The following is a 23,650-nucleotide window of genomic DNA, read 5'->3' on the forward strand; positions in this document are numbered from 1 at the left end:
CAAGGATTATCTTTGCACTTTCTTAATAATGTCCTTTGGTGCACAAAACTTTAATTTTGATGAGGTCCAATTTGTCTATTTTTTTCTTTTGTTCCTTTGCATTTGATGTATCATCTAAGAAATCTTCGTCTAATTCAAGGTTGTAAAGATTTATGTCTGTATTTTCTTTTAATATTTTTCTTGTTTTTATTCTCATTGATATTTTACTTATTTTGAGTTCATGTCTGTGTACAGCATAATGTAGTGTTTCAACTTTGTTCTCTTGCATATCCAATTGGTCCAGCACCATTGTTAAACATACTATTCTTTCCCCCATTGAATGCTCTTGGTGCACTTGTCAAAAATCAACTGACCACATATGAAAGTGTTCAATTCTGGATGTTAGTTCTGTTCCATTGATCATCTACAGTATAGCCTTATCCAGTATCTCACTGTCTTAATCATTATAGCTTTGCAGTAAATTTTGAAACCAGAATAACCTTGTTCTTTTTTTTCAAGATTGTTTTGTTTATTCTGGGCCCCTTGGGTCCCCATATTTTAGGATCAGGTGGTCAACTTCTGAAAATAAAATCAAACAAGAGAACAAAAACTGGATGGAATTTTAGCAGGGATTGTGTTGAGCCTATATTTTAATTTGAGAGATACTGACATCTTAACAGTATTAAATCTTGCAATCTATAACTAAAAATGTCCTTCCATTTTATTTGATCCTTAATTTTTTTTACTGTTTTGTAGTTTTCCAGAGGTAAATTTTACACATCATTTGTTAAATTGATTCCTAAATTTTTTTTTCTTTCTTATGCTATAGCAAGTGCAATTTTTTTTTCTTAATTTCATTTTTGGATTGTTCACTGCTAGTATATAGAGATAGAGTTGATTTTTGTGTGATGCTCTTGTATCGTTACAAATTGCTGGACTTATTACCTCAATTATAGTGTGTGAATTTCCTAAAATTTTTTTATATAAAAGACTGTTTTGTCAGCAGGTAGAGATGGCTGTACTTCTTCATTTTCAGTGTGAATGGCTTCTATTTCTTTGTATTATTTCACTGCCCTAGCTAGATTTTCCAGTACAGTACAGAAGTTAGAAGAACTGACAACCCTCATCTTGCTCCATATCTGTGGGAAAAAGCTCTCAACCTTTCACCATTACATACCAAGCTAGCCATAAGGTTTTATGAGATTCCCTTTATCAGGTTAAAAAAGTTTCTTTCCATTTCCAGTTTTGGGAGATTTTCTTTCCTTTTTTTTTTTTTTATCATGAAGGCATGTTACAGTTGTCAAATGGCCTTTCTTCATTAATTAAAATAATTATATGGATTTTTTTTCCTTTATTCTATTGATTTGGCTTATTACATTGACTGTTCTACCCTGGGATAAGTCTCACTGAGTCATGATGTTTGTTTGTTTGTTTGTTTTATTTGTATATTGTTGCATTTAACTTGCTAGAATTTTCTGGAGGATTTCTGTATCTGTGTCCATAAGGGATATTTGTCTATAATTTTCTTTGCTCAAATGCCTTTGTCTAGTTTGGGCATCAGGGTAATACTGACATTATAAAGTGAGATGGGAAGTCCTTGCCCTCTCTTCCTCCTTTTGGAAGAGTTTGTGAAGCATTGATGCTGACTTTTCTTTGATAGAATTCATAAGTGAAGCCATCTGAAACTGAGACTTTCTTGGTGGGAATTTTTTAAATGATTAATTCTCTTTTAATCTCAATCAATTCACATTTTTTATTTTTATTTTTTTGAGTCAGTTTTAATTGTTTTTCTAAAAACTTGTCCATCTCATTTTGGTTATCTAATTTGTTGGTCTGCAGTTATTTGTAGTATTTCCCAATAATTCTTTTAATTTCTTCAAGATCAGTAGCAATTTTCCCCCCTTCTTAATTTTAGTAATTTGAATCCTGTTTGTTTTTCTTGGCGATTCTAGCTAAATAAAGGTTTGTCAATTTTATTGATTCTTTCAAAGAGTCATCTTTTGGTATCGCTGATTTTTTTTTTCTATTTTGTTTTCTCTGTTTTATCAACTTCCACTCTAATCTTTATTATTTCAGTCTGTGTGCTTTGGGTTTAAATTGTTCTTCCAGTTTCTTGAGACAAGATCAAGTTACTTATGTCTTCTTGTTTGACATAGGTTTTTACAGCATTACAGTTCCAAGATCTGCTTTACTGTACTCTCAAAGCTTTTTTTACTTGGCATTGTGATTTCTTCTTTGACCCATTATTTGTTTGGCAGTATATTAAGTTTTCCACTTGTCTATCTAGATGTGAATCTCTTTGAACTTAAGTTACTTGAGGTTCTTATATCTGTTATTAATCAATTTTAATTGGGATTTTTACAGGATTATTTCTTAAAACATTTTTTTTCTATCCCTTTCTCTTCTCTCTTTCTGGAACTCCTTTTACACCTATGTTGGTGGACTTGATGTTGCACCACAAGTCTCTGTGTCTCAGTACATGTGTCTTCAACCATTTTTTCTTGTGTACATCATGTTAGATCATTTCTATTCATCTACTTTTAAATTCAACAATACTGCCTTTATTAAATCTGATGTTGATACTATCCAGTGAATTTTACGTTTTATTTATTTTTGCTTTCATTGCTTACATTTCCAATTGCTTCCTTTTTAGCTTCTGTGTCTTCATCAGTATGTCCTACTTGTTCAGTCATTTTCATCCCATCTTCCACAAATTCTTTAAACATGGTTTGCTTTCATTACTTGAACATATTCATAATGACTACTTTGAAGACTTTCTCTGTTTAATCAATATCTGAACCTATTCAGAGCCTGTTTTATTAAGCTTTTTTTTTTCTTTTTTCCTGAGTTTTGGGTCACAATTTCCTGTTTCTTTACATCTAGTAATTTTTTTTTTTTTTTTGAGGACAATTGAACACTTGGTTTATACGTTGTAACTACTCTAGATTCTTTTCTTTTCTTTTTTTTTTTTTTTTTTGGTATTGGGGAGAGAACCCAGGAATGTTCTACTACCAAGCTACATCACCAGCCCTTTTTATTTTCTATTTTGAGACAGGGTCTTGCTAAATTGTGCACGTTGGCCTCAAATTAGTGATCTTTCTTCCTCAGTTTCCTGAGTAGCTGAGATTACAGGCATTCACCACTGTAACTAGCTGATTCTGATATATTTTTTTACTGAGAGTGTTTGCTTTGTTTAGATTTGTTTTGTTTTGCTTTTCTTTTTAGTAACTTTCCTGGACTTAATCAGAGTGACTCTCCATGGTATATGGACACTAATGTCTCTGCTTAGTGTTGTTTTGTGTTTTATTATGACTTCCCAAGCATCCTCCTTGTCTGCAAAGTTTAGTGGACAGCTAATGATAGTTGCACTCAAACATCTCAAATCTACAAAGTTTCAACCTGCAACCACTACATCTGCATATGGACTTTGGAACACATTACAAGTTCAGGAAGTTTTTGAGTCTTTTCCAGCTTTTACTCCCCACTGGGCCATCCCAGTCCTGCCTAGCAAGTGCACCCAGACTACCATAGATATGGGAGATCTTGGCCCCTCTTGGTATCTTTCCTGTGAATGCTCATGGCCTCCCAGTCAACCAGAGATTCTGGAGAGCTTGGTTCTTCCTGGGTCTCCCTTGCACCTGCTCAGAATCTCCCAGTTACCAAAGAATTTGTGAAGCACATGCAGCCCCTCCATCCCTTTCTAATGTCCCAGAACTCCTTTTACATTTCTGGCTAATCCACTGGTCTGCTGCTCATCCTCAAGCTCACAACTGTAGGGAAATTGTGCTATTTCCAATTCTCTACCGAGTTTGTTCTCTTTATCGACTACACCACCAGGTTTGGGTTTTTGAACTCCCAGTCCTGATCAAGTCACTTCTCTGGAAGAGTGAAGCTGCTCATTTCCACAGCGTCCAGAGAGTCCCTCATCCTGGTAATGCTGTTGCAACAACTCAGCTAGCAGTAAGAATAGGAGAAGCCCTAGTCAAAACCAACAGGATCACACATTTTTCCAAAATTGTATGAATAAATGTCTCTAAATTAGTTAATAGTGATTGGTTGGTTCCTAGAACTGGGAAGTAACTATTTTGAAAAAGTTTGTCCAATTTCATACTTGGTTTGAGGAAGACTATTTGCCATCCTGTTTACTCCACCATCTCCAGTTTTTGTGCTGTATGTATCTTTTTCAAGTTGTGTTTTTTTTTTTTTTTTACTCAACATCATGTTTTCAGATTTAGTTATGTTGAAACCTTCATTCGTTTCTTTTAACTGCTATACTGGCTTCCATTACATGAATAAACCATGATTTATCCATTTCCCTACTGAAAGTGTTATAGACATGGCTGCAGTGGACAATTTTTTTCATAACTTCTTATGCACACGTTTAAGAGTTCCTCTAGGGTAGGTAATTCTCTGGAGTTTCTAGGTCACAAGGCATGCATTTAAACTTTCATAGAAATTGCCAAACTGCTGCACAGAGCTAGCAATGTATATGTTGCTGTTTTTGCATTCTCACTTGATAACATCAAATGTTTAATTTTTTCTGGTTCTCATTTTCACTTCCCTGGAATGGAAAACCCCATACTTTCACTCTGTTTATTGGCTCAAAGTATTTCCAGTGTATAAATTGCCTACTGCATGTCCTCTCATTTTTCTGTCAAAATTTCTTTTTGTTATTAATTTGTAGAATTTTCCTAGGCCTTGATTTTTCTATACTTTCTTTTGTTAATCAAAATTATTATAATTTTCCTTTTAAATTTATAATTACTAAAACTTTTTCCTACCTTACTACCATAAAGCTATGCTCTTATTTTTTTCTTAAAGTTTTTTTTATACTTAGTCTTAAACAATTTGTTATTGATGATTGTAGATATAGTGTGAGATTTAATTTTTCTTTTCCCAAATGACTAGCCAATTATTCCAGCACTTTTGATTGACTAGCCCTTCCTTTCTCACTGATTAATGTCATGTCATTCACATTAACATATGTGAAGCATTTAAAACAAACTATGTCATTAGTAGTAGTACCCAAATCCTATATGTGCATGGGTCCATTTCTAGATTCTTTAGTTGGTTCCATAGGTCTCTTTATCTATTGACGCAGCAATATTATGCTGTAAGCATTTACAACTAGAAGATAAAAACCTTCTTCACAGGGCATGGTGGCAGGTGACTGTAATCTGTAATCCCAGGTACTCAGGAGGCTAAGGAAGGAGTTGTCTCAAACAAACAAACAAACAAACAAACAACAACAAAAAAAAAAACACAAGAACAACAAGAAACTTATTCCTTTTTTCTTCCCCTTCCTCCTTGCTTTTTTTCTCTTTCAAAATTTTACTGAATATTTTCAGCATTTCCTACATCCATATGAATTTTAGGATTAGTTTGTCTAACACCATGAAAAAGCATATTGTAAGTCTATTGATATTGCCATGAATTTACAGAATGATGCGTATCTGAAAGCATTTCCATCTCTACTACAATGGTCATCTAGCATGGGATGTCTTCTCAAGATTTCTTGTATATCTTTAAAACGTTTTATAATCTTCCCTTAAGTTTCTGTACAATCTTGGCTATGTTTATTCCTAATAACAACATAGATTTATTACCCTTACCATAGGTAGCTTAAATATTATATTTTCCAAAAGACTTCACTGTTCTATAGGAATGTCTTTTTTTTTTTTTTAACCATTGAACTGTGTCCAGGGACACTCTTAAATACTTCTTAGTTCTAGTAGTCTGTCCACCAAATCAATTTTCTGTGTAGATAATATTACAGTTTACTTTTGTTAAAATTTTGTTAACTTTTGATTTATTTTTCTTGTGTACCAGTTAATACCTTCAGTAAAATGTGAGTTGTTAAGAGTGAGCTACCTTGTCTCAATACTGATTTTCAAGAGAATGCTTCTAAAGGTTTTGCTATATTTTTTTCTGTCATGTTTGTACTACGTTTTGGTAGAGCTCTTTTGAGAGATTTTAGTAGTTTTTATGTATTTCTAGATAGAATTTTTAGTAATGGGTGTTGAATTTTATATTTTTTAGCATACCAAATTGATCACTTAGACTTTTTTTCCTTTATATCTGTGATCACAGTAAATCATGCAAATAGAATCTTAAAAAATCGTGTTGAACTTCTGTGATAAAGTTGTGTTTAATTGATTCATTGTTGAAATGCTTTGCTTATATATCTTTAAGGATTTTTATTTTGTCCCTAAGTGAGGTACTCTCATTGCCTGATTCAGGAATAAAAGATAATCTAACCTTTCAAATAAGTTGGGGTGTCTTTCCTGTCTTTTCTTCTTATGGAATAACTTGTATAAAATAAGGAGTATCTGTTTGAAAGTCATTTAGAATATGTTTATAACACTATGAAGGCCATTTTAAATATGCTTGTAAAGCCACTGAACTTCAGTGATGAGCAAGGGAGGAAAGAGTGGAAATGGGAAAATAGACTTTTAACAGTGACATCCTTTCCTTTAATAGTTATGGCAATGGTCATATTTTTATACTTCTTCCTGAGTCAGTTTTGGTAAGTTATATTTTTATTAAAACATCTATTTGTGCAGATGTTTAATATTGTCATAAGTATATAATGATATTCTCCTCTAATTAAAAAATATGTAACCATATTACCCTTTTTATCCTAAAAGTGTTTATTTCTGTCCTTTTTTTATGGCCAGATATCAAAGGTTTGCAGATTTTATTGCCTTTTCAAGAACTAGTAAATGATTTAATTGATTCATTATGTTTTGTTATTTTTTATTACTAGGCTTTATTTTTTCAAAGTAGTTTTAAGTCCACAACAAAATTGAGAATAAAGTACAGAAACTTCGCATATTCCTCCTGCCTGACAGATAGATAGGCTTACCCATTATCAGCATCATCCACCAGAGTGATACATTTGTTATAATTGATGAATGTGCATTGACAAATTTTTATTGCCCAGAGTCTACAATTTACATTGGGGTTCACTCTTGGTGGTGTTTATTCTATGGTTTTGGACAAATCAAGAGTAACATGTGCCTATAATTAAAGTACCCATGCAGAGCACTTTTACTACCCTAAAAATCCTCTGTGCACCAACTATTCATTCCTCCCTCCTCTCATAACCTCTGTCAACTTCGGATCTTTTTTACTGTCCCCACAGTTTTGCCTTATTCATTGTATTATTTGGAATAATACAATGTATGAATTTTCCAGATTGACTCCTTTCACTTGGTAATGTGCATCTAAATCTCTGTGCCATTGTAGTGGCTTGGTAACTCATTTCTTTTTAGTGCTAACTAATACTCCACAGTATAGATGTACCACAGTTCATTTTTCCATTCATCTAGTAAATGATATCTTGGTTTGTACTAAGTGTTGGCAGTTATGAATCAAACTGCTATAAAATTGTTCTACATTTTCCCTTTTCCTTGGTAGAATAAGGAAGGGATTTTTTCCTCCAATAATTACTGTGAAAACCTGGCAGAGCTTTTGGAGATAAAACAAAATTATGCTCACCCACTCCCACTGATGGGGTCTTCTTAGAGTTTCCATCTGTCTCACTTGTTCTCTTCAGAAATTTGTTTATTACAGCTTAGGTTTTTCTATCCAGGCACTGGTCCCCATGGGATTTTCAAATCATGAGTGTCCACTCCAGTAAGGTGATTCTCTATTCGCCTGTCAGCCTCTCCCATTTAGGGAACAGCATCTGCCTCACTCTTATTACCAACCTAAGAAGAACTGTTGCTTTTTCAGTGCCTTCAGCTCTTTGCTATTTGTTAGGACAGAGTGTCGACTTCCAAACTTCCTACATGCTAGATGAGAAATCAGAAGTCATTTTGTCATGTTTTTGTTTCATTAATTTCTGATGTTATATTTATTATTTCTTTACATATTCTTTTTTTGTGTGTATTGTGTATTCATTTTTTTCTGACTTCTTATGTTGAGCATCTAGCTCATTAATTTTCTGTTTGTTTTTCTTTTATATATTTATACATTTAGAAGTATAATATCCCAGTAAATACAGCTTTAGCTTATTCTACACAATGGATATGTGACATTTTCAGTGTTTCTAAAAGTTTTTACTTTCCAACATGTTTTCTCTTTGATTCATTAATTAGAGTATTTATTAATAAAATTTAAAATTTCTAAATGCAAATATCCTAATTCAAAGTATAATGGAGTAAATAGTCGTAAGCCACTATCCCTGTTGCAACCACTAGAAAAATATGAACAAATTATAGAAATAATAATTTCATTTGCAAAGACTTTAGATGATTTGGGAAGTAATAAAGATGAGATAAACTAAAATTCAAGAAATGAGAAGAGAGCTACTTCTAGGTAAGCATACATCACTGATCATTTTCTTCTGCAGGAGCATTTACCAAAATTAGGCACTAGCTGAATATCAGATGTGGCCTAGGTAAAGGAATTCTACTGGGTGACAGAAAACCTATGAAACTTTTGACAGTTGTATGACTTGACATGATGCACAGGAATCTTGAGGAGCCCCAAATATATGACTATGTGCTGAGACTGAGGAGTTGTGTTGATTGTAAATCTACTGGAAAGACGACATAAAACAATACATTATAAATATCACAAGAAAAAGGAAACCAGAGGTGGACTGAGTCTAACTAAAACTGAAACCTACTTTGACTAGGTTTCTAATCAACTAATCAACCCTTTATCTTAGTTAATAGAGGATGGGGGAAGCCTTTTTGAAAGAAAATAGCATCAAATGTCAGTCTTTATGGTTTTTATATATGATATCTATTATAGCACAAATATAATTAGAGAAGAGGCAGCCAATAATCAAGTGAAACAGGAAACAAAAGAAACAAACACACACAAAATAATAGACGCAAACTCACAGATATGCATAGCATATAAATGACTTTAAAATAACTCATAAATATGTTAAAGAAAATAGAGAACTTCGACAGATAAGCTGGATCTATTTTTTAAGTGAAATTCCTAGAAGCAAAGAAGTAAAATTTCTGAATATAAGACTTATTTGGCTGCATTTTATAGAGGTTTAAACACACACAAAAAAAAATCAAAACTAATGAACCCAGAGATCAACAGCAAATATCCAAAATGGTAGGTGAAACATGAAAAGAACAAAGCAGAGCACAAGAGACATCTGAGCCATCTTTAGAAGGCCTAACATATGAATAATTGGATTCCCAGAAGAAAATGAGAAAATGGGTCAGAAGGAATATTTGAAGAAAACAGAAATATTTTTATTGAAACCCACTAAAAGGAATCATCAACAGATTCAAGAAGCTCAACAGATCCCAAAGCAAACATCAGACTATTATAATCAAACCTCATAAAATCAGAGCTAAAAGTAAAAAAAAATTTTAAAAATATAAAAATTACTTTGCAAGAAGCAACAAGAAAATGAGTTTTTTTTTTTTTAATTTTTCAGCTGAAACTATAAAAACCAGGAATTGGTGGAATGAAATCTTTAAATTGCTGGAAGAAAAACCTGCCAAATTAGAGTTCTTTGCCCATGAAACTACCATATATGAAAGATAAATAAAGGTTTTGTCAGAGAGACAAAAGCTGATATAATTGAATGCTATGACCTCAATTATAAAATAGTAAAGAAAATTCTTTGACTTGAAAGAAAAGAATCCCAGATAGAGATATGATACTCTAAGGGGAGGTGAAAAACACTGGGAAAGAGTAATATAAAATACTATTGACTTTAAAACAACAAAAATTATATCCTTTGGTGTTTGTAATATATAGAACAACCCCACAACAAACAGGGCAAGGAATAAAGGGAGTTTACTGTTATAAAATTCTTGTATTGTACAGGAAATTATAAACTTACTAATTTAAGATAAAGTGGAGTCTGATTGGAATAAATTAAGGATGAACATTGTAGCTTTTAGAATGATCACTAAAATGTTGAAAAGGTACAGCTATATAACTATTAGAGGAAATAAATGGATTGATTAATTTAAAACATGCTTGATCAATTTTAAAATGTTAAAAAAAAAGGAGGAGTAAAGGCACAAAACTAGATTTAATGTATAGGAAGGAAATAAGATGATGGTGCTGGATCCAGCTCCATAAATGATTATATTAACTATAATGCTGTTTCTCCTATCACTCCCCCTACCTATGGTATCTTTTGTCTCCTGTTGTAGTTCTACCTTTCTTTTTTAACCACTCCAAATGAAACAATTTTTATGCTTAGCATTCTTTCATGCATATCACTTTTTCCTTCTAGGTTCATTTTTCTTCTTTCTTTTTTCACCTTCACTGAATTTTTCTTCAGGTTATACAGTTAGTAAATTCTCTCATTCCTCATGAATCTGAAGATGTCTGTATCCATCTTGCTGGATACAGAATTCTAGCTGTCTGAAATTTTCTTTGCTCTTCTCCTTCTGTTAAAGACTGCTATTGGTCTAGCAGTTTGTCTGGTGGTGATCTGTCTTTTGTTTATGTTCACTTCTAAGATTTTCTTCTTGTCTTTGACACCTTATAGTTTCACTGTGCTATGGATTGGGGTATTGATTTCTTATTCATCTTGTTAAGGGCTGGCGGACTGCCATAAACCCTATAATTTATGTCCTTTTATCAATTCTGGAAAACTTCAAATTTGGATAAATTGTTCAACTTCTCATGTTAGTCCACTCCCTGGAACTTGTCAGTGCCTCCCTTATTTATTGACAATATTACTATTTAGGCCTGTCACAATCTGGCCCCTGCTCTTGTCTGTAATTAAGTTTCCCATTCCATAATTGTCTGCCACAAAAGCTCTGTCACTGAAACTGGTGATGCCATTTCTTGTTCATAACTCAGTTTAATTATCACCTACTCCGATGCCTTACCTGAAGCCTCTTCTCCCTAACCATGCTGTTTTGTGTACAGTGTTTCCTGTTTATTCAGGTATCAGTTGCTTGCTTAATTCTATTTATATGTAAATCTCTCCACACTAAAGTTCCCAGTCAGCAGCTCTCTTTGTATTTACAGAGACAAACACTTGGTATGGGTTGTATAGATGTTTTGAGGTGGCATGACTGAATGGGTCCAGAACTAAGGATAAATACTATCTACTTGATAGGGATCTTATAAACACTAACGGTACACCATATGTGAAAAGCACTTTGCAAATGACAAGTGCTAATCCATTGTCTTAATCTCTACAATTCATCCATTATCCTGGTACAGCAGTTTATGTACCAAATTGGTTGTCTCTTTAAATTTCCCTATTCCATATGGCATAAAAAGAGTTCTTAGTGTTCTTTGATCATAATGAAGTATATTTTTAGCTCTGTGCCTTTACTTCCAATTGCTACACTTCTCAGAGCATTAAAAAAAAAATCAAGACATTCTATGAGAAAGCTTGATATAGTCTGACAGTTATTACAGTCTATCACAAAAAGTTCATTTCTGGATGCTCTTCTTCCCTACCTCTTAATGATGTTCTTGGTCTTTCTTTAAGTGTCTGCTCCAATTTTTCCTCATGAGCTTTTACTGACCATTTTTATAAAATAATAAAATAACAAATAACAAAATTTCTACCTATTTCCACTCTCTATTCCCTTTTACCTGCTTTATTTTTCCATATTTGTCTCCAACGAAATAGTATTTAGCACTTTTATTATTTCTCCGCCCCCCCACTAGCATATAAACTTTTTAAACCAAGGAACTTTGCTCCATGCCTGCAACAGTGTATAGCACATACTAGGTGTTCAATAAGTATTTGTTGACTAAATGTATCTGTGGAGGTGCCACTGCTTCTCAACAATAAAATTCTGATGCTACAGCAGACAGACACCATACAGTCACTCTGGGCATGCCAGCCTTCTACACTCATCTTGATGTGGGATGAGATAATAAAACTTGACTGTTTTGCTTTTCCTTCAAACAGACTGCCTAATGCATGATTTCATCCTGAAAACTAAAGAAATCACTTCCTTTCCTGGCAGGCACCTAAACCAAGTTCGGAGGTGGCTATATACAAAGCCCGTCTGTTCTCCACTGGTTTAAAGATAGTGACAGTTCCTGCCTGCTTTTAGTAAGCTTTCTTTTGCTTTTTGTTTTCTTTCACTGCTTTAGGAAAATTTACATATCTTTTCTACCCATTTGATCATTTTGACCTTGGCAAGAGCTCTCAATTAACAGAGTGGGCATTTGTGCAAAGAAAGCACCCATTTATAATGTTTATGGGAAATAAATTCTTATTATTACATACAAACAAACACCCAAAGCTATAACTTATTATGAGAGAGGGATGACAAATGACTTGCTGAAGGTCATATAACTAACTTCTGCCACACACACATTCAGTGATTTCCAGTCAAGTGATCTTCGTTCACTGATATCTTTGCCTTAATAAGTTCATTAATGTTTCACTTGCTACCTGTGCATTAACCAAAAGCCCCTCAATTTGTGTCCCACTAGTGGGAATCTTGTCTGTGCTGTCTGTTGTCTTATTCCTCAACTTTCTATCAGGCTACTTTATTGGTTTTTCATGTGCTGTCAAGATTTTTCTCCATGATTGAAAAGAATCTGGCCTTTCAAAGCTAGGCTGACATTCCAAGGTCGACTTTGTGGTCAATGAAAATGCATAGCCCAAGAGGTCTGACATAATCTATCCTCTACTTGAAGGAGAACTTACCTCTGCCTGTGGTTCCTTTTAGGGATGTGTAACAGTCAGATTGCTGCTGAGATAAGCAATGCACACTGTGCAGACTGTCTGATTAGCTATGCATGGTAATAGAGTAGACTCCTAGGGTTTGTGTAGCTCTCTGTGTGTGTTGTGTGTGGGTGGGTTACTAAGGATTTAACCCAGGGACATTCTATCACTGATTTATAACCCCAGCCCTTTTTATTTAAGACAGTTACTCGCTAAGTTGCTTAGGATCTCACTAAAATGTCCAGTATGGCCTCAAATTAGAAATCCTCCTATCTCAGCCTCTCAAGTTGCTGGGATTGCAGCCATGTCCACCATGCCTGGCTAAGGGCTTGTGCATTTCACTGTTGCCCCTCTACCTACTGGCACCTTCTGAACTTAGGACTGAAGACTGAGGATATCAATGGACTGGCAGTGCCTCCTAGTGGCTAAGGGTCCAAAGATTCACAACTGAAAAGTAGCCTTGGCAATAACAGTTCACCTGACAAACTCCTGTGCTGCCTTCTCCTTCCTTTTGAGTCTTGTCCTGCATAATGCAGTAAGAATTCGCTGCTGATCAGTTCGTCATTGTCTACCAGTCTTTTTGAGAAATTGGCCAACTAAATTCCCCAAAATGACAATGACAACAACGACAAAAAACAATTGGACTGGGGCCAGGAAACACAAATTTTAAAAGTCACTAATGTCTCTAGAGGTGGCTATTTTGAAAAGTGCTTTGTAATAATGTGGTCACTGTTTTTCTACCCCATCAGTTCTGTCAGTGCTCTGACACACACCCCACACCACATAGGAGACATCAGCTGCCCAATCGTCCTATAATCTTCCTGCAGTCATACTTATGAAGCTTCCTCAAAAATAATTTCAGATATGTTACAAAGATATGCAGAGGGGTCCAGCTGGTTTCTCCGGAAGCTTTTTGAATAAAATATGCATGATTCCCAAGATCATATTTTAAAGTCTGTATGCTTCATAAAAATGAAAGATAAGTCATGTCTACAAGTATAATTTGGGATTACCGTCCCTAGGCCTTTGCTGGCATAGAATATGTAAATGTAGATTTGGGTCTGAAAAAAAAACCTTCTGCGAACTAGGGAGGAATCATGAAGGTTCCACCAGGCAGAGAGATCCAATGCCACAACAAAACACAGGAAGTTTGTTTTAGTGACAAGGAACTCTTTCTTTGATATTTCCCCAAGGCCATCACGTTGTGTCTTATCTACTGAAAAGACCCTCTTCCCGAAAATGCCCACATGCCAGGCCTTTTCTGTTTGCTGAATCTACCCTTTCCCCATGAAAACACGCCCACCCCCAATCCAGTCTCCCAAGGTCTTGTGATAAGATATTTTAGGCTAAGATTTGAGTATAGGTCATCAATCCTTCCTTTGACATTTGCATTTTAATTAGGAATTCCTGAAATCTTTAACTACTCTTGGTAACCAACCTTATCTCCCAAATGCGCACCACCCTGAGTGTCCAATCCCAAAGATGACACTGTTTACACAAAATGTCCTTTGCTTCCCTGAGTTTTTTTGAATGTCCCTGGGACACCCCTGGATTGTCACTGCAATTGTCACTGTCAAAGTCTCTGACCTTGAGCCTAAAGTTAAAACATTCTGATATTTATTTATCCAATGCCTAAACACATCAAGAGTAGAGGAGCAACGCGAGAAATAACACAGCCCTGAGCAACTGGGCTTTCTCTCCAATGACTGCAGCTTGACAACAAAGGATTTGTGCAGTATTCCAAAAGAGGGAGAGATTTTGGCACTTCTTTGGAAGAGTCCAGGCAATTAAAATTTATCATGGCCCCACTATTAGAATTAGAGAGAGGTGAGTGAACGGTAGGATGACTAGGGGGCATTCTATTGCAAGCTTGGCATTTGTACTACAAATGTACTTGCCAACTGGTGTCTTAGAAATTTCCAGAACATGCCCTACACCAGTCAGAAGAGCCCAGGTTCTCTTAACAACCACCCTCATCCTTGGCCCTTTTTCAGTCCCCTTCTCCCAATTCTCCTACATCCAGCCAGCCTGCGTGTCCTTGCGTTCATAAGCGGCTTAACACTCTCCGGGGGCAGCTCCCCCCTCAAAGACCGCCCAGCCTACTCTTTGGCGTCGAGCGGCGCCCGCATCCCCGCGCGCGCAGGCGGCTCCGGGGCCGCGCCTCGCTGATTCGCTACCGCGCAGACTGCGGCGCCGCGCCGCGCCCGCCCGCCCCTAGCCGCGCGCGCCTGGTGCAGCCTCAGTCTGTCTGCAGCCGCGCGGCCACCGCGAGCCCAGCTGCTGCAGCCGGGGCACCACGCCTGAGTGCAAGCTCAGTGCCCCCGAGGAGAGGAACTGCGAGCCCCCAAAGCCCGCACGATGCAGGCCACTGCCGATTCCACCAAGATGGACTGTGTGTGGAGCAACTGGAAAAGTCAGGGTATTCTCTTTATTTCAGTAGTGCATGCCTGCGGCGCACGCGAATCCCGGGATCCGGACTCGTCCATTGTGCATCATTTCACCTGTGGGACTCATGCATGCTTTACACTCAAGAGCTTTCTGTTGGGGGGAGTAAACCTGTTATTTCAAAAATCAAAATGAATGGTGTTTTTTTCTTTTCTTTTTCGTCTTTTTTTTTTTTTTTTTTTTTACCTTTACCTTTTGTTGTCTTGTGGCAGTGCTGATATTTTAAATAATGCATCATTTGCCTCCTTAGGAAGCTCCTTTGGCGTTATCATTCAGTACTTGTTTAATCTTTTCTGACCCCAGGAGTTAAAGTGCTTCTTATTGTTTCGTGCATCCCATTCTGCTTAAAGGTTGCAATCTCCTAGCAGAACCATTAACTGAGGGCTTTAGAACATCCTTTTAAGAGGGACACACCCATTTCAGGGTCGTTATTTGTGGTCACACAAAGGAGACCGGAAATGTAGACTAGTTCTCCAAATCCTGAAAATATGATGGCGTAGCCACATATTAGAAAGGCTCACTTTAAAATATTTCGGTGTTTTTGTCTGTCATCCGAGTAACCCTTAACTACCATTTATTAATAATTGGATTCTATAGAATAAATGGAGGGAAATAACAAAACAGTGGCGGCTGCCCTCTGGTATAACAGATTTATTTTGAAACAGTCCATATTAGCACTGGGTGTGGCCACCCTCCAGCCTCGCTTGGATTGCTTTTCAGCCATTTTTATTCAGCCTCATACTTCACACATCCATCTCTCCTTTGTTACATTAAAATTCTGCCCCTCACTTAGCTCAGTGAAAGATGATAAGGAGAAAGATAATTTGCAAGAATGAATTGTGTGTCGCAAACTTGGGTGTCTATAAGGTGAAGTGTTTTTTGATGTTTAACAAATATGGTTCTGAATAAGGCGTTTGGATGTAACCTGCAGGGTTTTGCAGCAGCCCTCAGGGGACCAAGAATACTCTGAAGCAGCAGCTGATTTTTTTTTTTTTTAAACTTGGCCATCTTCCCCTAGTAATTTTATGTCACTGAAAGAATAGGTTTCTTTTTCATCTTTAATACCTGTGGGGAGTTTTTCTTTAGTATATTTTTTAAGAAAAAGTAAAGATATTTCAGAATTGAAAGCATGCTTGCTCAGCCTCTTGTTTGTTGGATTGGGCGGCATCGACATAAAATATAGTAGTTTACTTCACATTGTGTGTGTCTGTTGGAAATAAAATTGTCAAAAGTAAATAGATGGACCATAAATTTAAAAGCCAATAAATAAGAAATGTACAACAATCAAGGGTCATATATTTGGAAAATGATGACAACTACATAGAATAGCATATGTTTAATAGAGAAGGCAGCTGTGAAAATTCCTTGTAACATTTCCTCCCTACATGTTTAGACCCATCAGTTTATTTCATATATACACACTTGACAATCTGGGCTCCATAGAATATCAAGTTTCATTGGACATAAAGACTGGTTGTTAGACTATGAGTTTCTTCTAAACAAAAGTAGATACCAAAAGATGGCAGGTTTCTGTTTTATGTGTACAAGATATAGGACAGACATTATTTCAGTACAGTCCTATGTGTTTTGTGTTGACTTTCTCTGGGGGTTGGGGGAATGTTAAAAAAAAAAAACATGGACATTTATAATCAGAAATTCACATCAAATGCCATAATTCATCCATTGAAGGCATTCATGTTCATTTCCAATGTGTAGCTATTTATGAAGATTAATTCAAGATCCTTTAGGATCTTTTACGCTCAGTGACCTTTGGTCATCTTTAGTATCATTGATTTCCTTGTGTCATATAGAACAAAGCCATTATCTTGAAAAGTGACTAATAACTGACTGGGTGGGTGGGTTTATTGGCACAAAAAAGAAATAGTAAGAAATTAATTATGACTTTTTTTATCCCCACTGTGAAAACTTTTATCTAAACTAAACCTAAAAGATGTTTTTCTTTAACAATTTCAATGTATCTTCTTCACTTTAATTTCCTCCTCATTAAAAACAGTTGTTCTTAACGCCTGCTACACATTAGAATCACCTAGGGAGCTTTAAAAGCCAAAGGATGCCTGGGTCCCACTCTAGAGATCCTCATTTATTTGAGCCAAGCATTGGCAGTATTTTTTAAACAGTCCTCAAGTGAGTTTAATATGCAACGAGGGTTGCAGCCACTGGTGGGTAATAATCCATGGGACAGCAGAGGTCCAGGGTTCCAATGATGGCAAGGGTGTGATCTAGGAAAAGCTGAGAATACAGTCAAAAAGAAGTCGGTGTAATACCATTGAAAATGTCCTCAGGAAGTATTAGGAAGTGAGCTTTTTTTTTTTTTTTTTTTTTTGAGAGGAAATACGTAATGTGAGCTTTAGATATCTGATTTCAGGGAGAAATTGCAGTAGATTGAATATTCCATGAAGATTCCACTGAAATTAATTACAATGTATCATAAAAACTAAAATACAGGTGCAAAGAGTCTCTCTATGTATCTGTTTATATAATCTTGATAAAATCATTTCAGCTATGGACAAGAATGTTTAAATGCTAAAAGTCTACATTATATTATGTTATAGATTCCATTTCCAGTTTAAGATTTATTGACCAAAAAGAGGTTAACAAATCAAAGCATATTCTACTCAGTGAAAACAAAATGAGCTAAAACAATAATCTAATGCAACATATATATAGAGAGAGATAGATAATATTTTACAGGGCCCAACAATACTAATATTTATAGGGCACATTTGCCACTCGCTTTACTTAAATTGTTGTGCTTAATCCTCTCAGATTCTGACATGTAGGTTTCATTATCCTCATTTACAGGTGATGACAGGCCTCTCTCAGGGACACAGCTAGTGATGCCAGAGGCCTTCACTTCTCACTGTTCTGCCATCTGCCCCTGAGATAGATGGCTTTTCCCCTAATGCCTTTCTAAAGATATGAATTATCTGTGCAATGGCAATTGTGCGGGCTTAACAACTCCTTGTTTTCATTGTTGCCAAATGAAAAACTCAGTTTTCATTTTACCAAACATGTCACTTGATGTTTCCAGTTTACTCTTGGACATCATGAGGGTTGGAGGAGTTGAGTGACTTGCCCAATATTTTGTGATAAGTAGCAAATGAAGTAGTAAAAGCTGACTCCTTTGGCTTCCAATCCAGCATGTGCCCCATACCAACACAGGCCACCTGTGTTACTAATGCTGTGTTACAGGAAATGAACTCCTCTCTATCTCATCTGAGACATTTTCACGTAGGTTCTTTTTTGTTTAAATAAAACAAACCTTAGCATCGTGGGGCAGGGATCTTGCCCAGTTTCCACCATGGTTGTTTTGGTCCTCACTTCATCATCCTGAATTCAGTTGCTGTCCTAAGCTCCCGTGGCATGCCTTCTCTTCACTTGGCTTCCATGACATCACTCTTCTGTATAGAGGAGGAAATGGAGGGTTTTAAGGCTGAGAGGATCAGTGATTCATCCCAGGACATAACTGGGTCCTGAACAGGGCACTCTGATCCTAAAGCCTACATTTTTTTTTTTCTACATAAATGATACTATGCCAGGGAGCAAAGTTTCATCAGAACTATCCATCCATGTGGTTCCATCTGTACTTTAAAGATAATTTTCCTCCCAGATTTCCCTGTGCTAACAGATTCACCTAGTAGGATACTTAGGAATGGCGGCTGATACCTATTGTGCTTGGGGCTAAGGATGGGCCTCACCTCCTAGTGGGCTGTGTGTGGCAGTTTGTCACAGCCACTCTAGCATGTGGGTTATTGTGGAGGATGGAACTCTTCCTGGAGAAGACAATCAAATCTTGTAGAAATTCAATGCTGGCTTACAATGCCTTGTGGGAATGCTTGAGAGCAATCTGTTCTGAAAGGTGCTCATTTGAATAATTAAAGAGCCAAGCAGCGACAGAGTCCACAATGGACCTGTCTGTTGGAGGTACAGTCTTCAGGATATCTAATCTTTTTTCTGAAAATAATTAAGTATATCTCACAACCAAATTTCCCATCTTCTCAACCTGATCTCTAAATTGTGTGCATATTTGGCCCCATATATTATTTACAAATTTCACTTTTCCGGTTTTTATGGAAGTATACTCAGCCATTTGAAGAAACATGACTGCTTTGTAATTAAGCTCATAATCTGAAAGCTAAGAATTTGACATGAGTCTTGAAAAATCATCTTCTGCCTGGGCAACAGCTATAAAAATGGCTTTAAAGGCTTGATAGTTATATTCTAAATTTATAACATATATTTCAAATAAGAAAATTGTTAGTTTTAAAACTTAGAAGTATAGAGTTCTAATTTCCCAAAATATTTGAGCTGTATCTTTTAAGTTGAATCTGAGACAGGTTGTATTGTTGTTTCATGAAATAGAACTCTTCCTTATTTCCTATATTGCCAAAGGGGAGGGGGAAATTCTAACATTACTTACAAGTTCTTTGCTAAAACTAGTATTAATTTTGAACAAATGAAAAGTGCAAATTTGACAGATTCTACTCTTTATCCCAATTATGACTTTATCACAATTAAATACATTTCAGAGTGGACAGGTTTCAAATGTGGTCATGTTTTATCTCCTTCCTTCAAGAGACTGTTCACCAAATTGCAGATGAGCAAATCTCAACTCTAATAACAACCAACATCAGGAAGAGCATAACATTTTAATGATTGGGACAGAGGTATGATGACAGATCATTGCTTTTCTTATATCTATAGTTTAAAAAATTTTTTACCATTTTTACCATTACAATCTTGATCAAAAAATTAAATATATTCTTTTTTGAAAAAAATTGCTGTCTTCCTTCAAGGTTCTTTTCTCTTCCACTACTATGGTAGATTTTCGGAAAGTGGACACAGAATTAAAATACTTTGGTTATTAGGACTGCTGACCAAAAACCAAATGAACAATTTTATATTTTGATCTGGTCAGAAAGCTTGAAGAAAGGAAAAATAAATCAAGACACTCTTTCTTTATGTCTCATCCACCTTGTTTGCAAAGCCTCTTTTTCCCTCTGTATGGTTATTTCTTCCTTAGATCTCAGGGCAAACTGTAAGTGAACCTCCTGGCTTTGCTAGAGCTTTTGCAGACCAAGCTGGCCAACTGTCTGAAATACGTGGCCCTGCCCATTTCACCTCTTGATCAGACCCTCCAGCATGGCAACCCCGGGCCTAGGTATCATCATGTTGATATCACAGCAGGGAGATGCTGGGAATACTACCATCCTAACCATGAGAACTAGCAAACAGAAATCCTATTCGCCTTCACACAGGTAAGACCTATGTGAATAGGTCTTGCTTTTGGTCTAACCTGAGGAATAGCCATTGGGGAATAGTGCACTGGCTTTTGTCTGTCATGAGACAAAAGTACTAGAGATTGCTGTTGGCTGAGCCTTTGACAATCAAATTCTTCATTTCCTTTAGTTCCACCAAAGCTCCATTTAGGGTAGGGGATTGAATGCTATGCTCTTTTATTGTGGATAGGAAACACCAGCCTTTGTGTGTCTTCTCTTTCAAAACATCCACAGAGTTATTGAAACATCTAGAAATAGTGTTGGCATTTTTCTCTCCACAGTCATATTGGCTGTATTTAAGAGGTGTGAGGGAAGGGCTGGGAAAATGGAATCCGTGTAGCTGTCTTCCCAGCAAAAGTCCTTGCCAGCAGCCTCCCCTCTGGTTTAGTGCTCCTAAATTAGCCTTTAAAATTTCAATCTTTGTGTAATAATCTTGATAAATGAAATTCATACGTTACTTGAATAGAAAATGTCACCTTTGAAGGTCTCTGTGTACGTTTCAAGTATTTTATTACATTTACTTCCATTATATTTCTCTTTTCATGTAAAATAAGGGAAGATTAAGGTAGGCAAAGTTACTTCTGTTTCTTCTTGTTCACATATTGTTTGCTTCATGAAAGTCACTCAGAAACTGGCTTCCAACACTGGGTTGGAGAGAGATGAGGTTTGTGAGTCTCCTCATTCTGTGGATAGGGTAGTCAGATATCATAGTCAGATAATTTAAAGTTTGCTAAAAAGTAAATAAAAGTCAATAGCACATCATGTGTCAATAATTCTTTTGTTGGAATGCTGATATTTCTACAAGCAGGAATTTCTTACAGTTCTCACTTTGCCTTTTTAAAAGTAGCCTTTTTAAAATGACAAGTTAACTTGTCATTTTCTTGATCTTTTCTGAACCAAGATGTAATATAAAATACATTTAAGAATGTAATGCCATAATGCGGACAATTGTGCACAATTTATTGCCATTTCATATTATCTACTTATAGCACATTTTGTCTTGTAAATAATTTATGAATAGCTGCAACACTGTCTTTTCAGTTCTTGCATTTTTAATAAACTTATGAATACTTCAGCCACTATTGGGTCATGTAATTGAATGTGTCTAAAATAGTTTCCCAAACCAAAACTTCAGACTGCACTAAAGGCCTTCATAGAAATTTGACATAGGAGTTAATTTCTATTTAGCTATTAATTCTAATCTTGGATTGCTTCTCTTATTTTTTCTTTTTTGTTGTTAACTAGATTCTGGAAAATGAGGGGAGAACTGGTTTTGGTATTTTGGGTTTTTGGTATTGGGATTCTTCAAATCTGTCAATTCACCCTTAACTGCATTGTCCCAAGTGGGCTTCCGTATATGCTCTTATCTGTGGTTGGGGACCAAAATGACATTACTAGAGTCCATTTATCAAGTTCACAGGACTCAATGATGCATCATTTCAAAGCCAAAGTGTTGCCTCTCAGTTTTTGGCAAAGTAGCTTTGATTTTTTTTTTATAATTATCAAAGTAACATACAGTAGTATGCCTGTCCTAGTGAGTGGGCTTAGTGACTGTGCTCAGATGTTTAAATTCTCACCTGGATTTTCTGTGTTAGGAGGATATTTTTTAAAAGAAAAGAAAACCTATTTATATTTCATTGTACTCAAAGACCACTTGAGAATAATTTGTTGCAGTTACAGAATTGCTTGCATTTTTCTTTCTTGAGTTCTAAGTAAACTTTATTGAAATACCTACTCTCCCACATCAGGTAGTGTCTTAGTCCATTTTCTGTTGCTAATATCACAACAAAATGGGTAAGATTTAAAGAAAAGAGGTTTATTTGGGCACATGGTTCTAGAGGTCCAAGGTTGAGGGCCTGCATCTGGTGATGACCTTTTTGCTGACAAAGTCCCCAGGCAGTGCCGGGTATCCCATGGCAAGAGACAGGAGCACACACATTTGTGTCTGTGTGTCCTGGTCTCTCCCTCTCTTCTTCTAAAGGCACCAGTTTTCAATCATGGGAGCTTCAGTCTAATGACCTTATCTAATTCTAATCCCCTCCCCAAAGCCCCCATTCTAAAAATACCATGGTCAGATTAAGTTTCCACCTTTGTAATTCTTCACAATAAACATTAAAATTCAAAGTGAATTTCAGCAGGGACAGACTGTATTAAGCCACAGCAGGTACAATAAAGCTTCCTACACAAATTTACATCATTCTAAGCAAAAATAAAATGTGAAAAACCGGCATTTACACAGCAGATTCAGTGCATAGAACCTCTCTGATCACAACTTAGTCACCTCCTACTCTTCTCACTCCAACATCAGAGCTTCGGGCCATTTGCCTGCCACCTGATCACACATAGCTATTGCCACTGTGCCAGCCCATCAGTCCCCAACTGTCCAGTCATTCCTAGCCTGAGTCCAGGGTTGTTTGTATCAATTCTGTCCTCTTGGATTTTAGTCTTCTCCAACCCGTGCCTTAGGTCAACTAACCTGGGTCAGCCCCACCACTCACTGATCAGAGCTCCCAGCATCTAACCTGTAGACCTTATCCACTAGAAATCCTTTATTTTAACTACACTCTCTCTGCTTTTGGGTAGTCTTTCTATTTCTTTCTTTCATATCCTTACTATATCTCTTTGTAGCAGCATGATCCAATGGAAATATAATGTGAAACACATAGATAACTTTAAACTTTCTAGTAGCCACATAAAAAATTAAATAAGTAAAGTTAACTTTGCTGATATATTTTGTTTAGTCCAACATGTTCAAAAGTGTTATCCTTTCAATATGTAATTAGTATGAAACCCAGTATGTAGTCTATATTTTCAGAACACCTCCTTTGGGACCAGCCACAGTCAAGTGCTTTACCCAATTGTACTGTTCAACACAGATCTTACTCTTGTGAAGCCATACTACCTAACCTCCTCAGTCTCAGGAAAGCCTTATGACTCATTTTCCAGGGAGAATTTGAATTAATTTACCTGAAGCCACTTTAGGTAAAGTTTACTTCCTGTCCATCTTAACACAGTGTAGCCACACCCATCCCTTCCCTGAATGTCTCTCCCATCCCTTCTTTCTTCTCCCTTCTTTGAAAAGAGCTGTGACTAATTAATTCCATCCTTTCCTGCCCTCTGAGACTTTGCTTTAATCAAATATCTTCTCTTTCCAGAATCCTCACTCTCCCTTTGCACCAACATTCCCAGATTTTGCTCAAACTGAAGGACTACTTGTTGCTGCTACTCACCAGATCTTCTTTATTATTGTGAATTAACTCCCACCACTTTCGCAACCCCTTAC

General features: G+C 36.3%; 1 protein-coding gene across 3 annotated transcripts in view; it reads left to right on the forward strand.

Annotated features, from left to right (window-relative positions):
* Positions 1 to 23,650, forward strand: part of Rtn1 (reticulon 1) — a 217,996-nt gene that overhangs the window by 178,374 nt on the left and 15,972 nt on the right. Inside the window, exon 1 of one of the 3 annotated variants that reach the window (XM_076848349.2) lies at positions 14,981 to 15,041. The exons of the other annotated variants lie outside the window; for them this stretch is intronic. Within the exon in view, the coding sequence (XP_076704464.1) occupies positions 14,981 to 15,041 (61 nt within the window). Of the gene's footprint in view, positions 1 to 14,980; positions 15,042 to 23,650 lie in introns of those variants that run through there. 3 annotated transcript variants of the gene reach the window in all.

Source organism: Callospermophilus lateralis, chromosome 3, assembly GCF_048772815.1.
Source record: "Callospermophilus lateralis isolate mCalLat2 chromosome 3, mCalLat2.hap1, whole genome shotgun sequence".
Lineage (NCBI taxonomy): Eukaryota > Metazoa > Chordata > Mammalia > Rodentia > Sciuridae > Callospermophilus > Callospermophilus lateralis.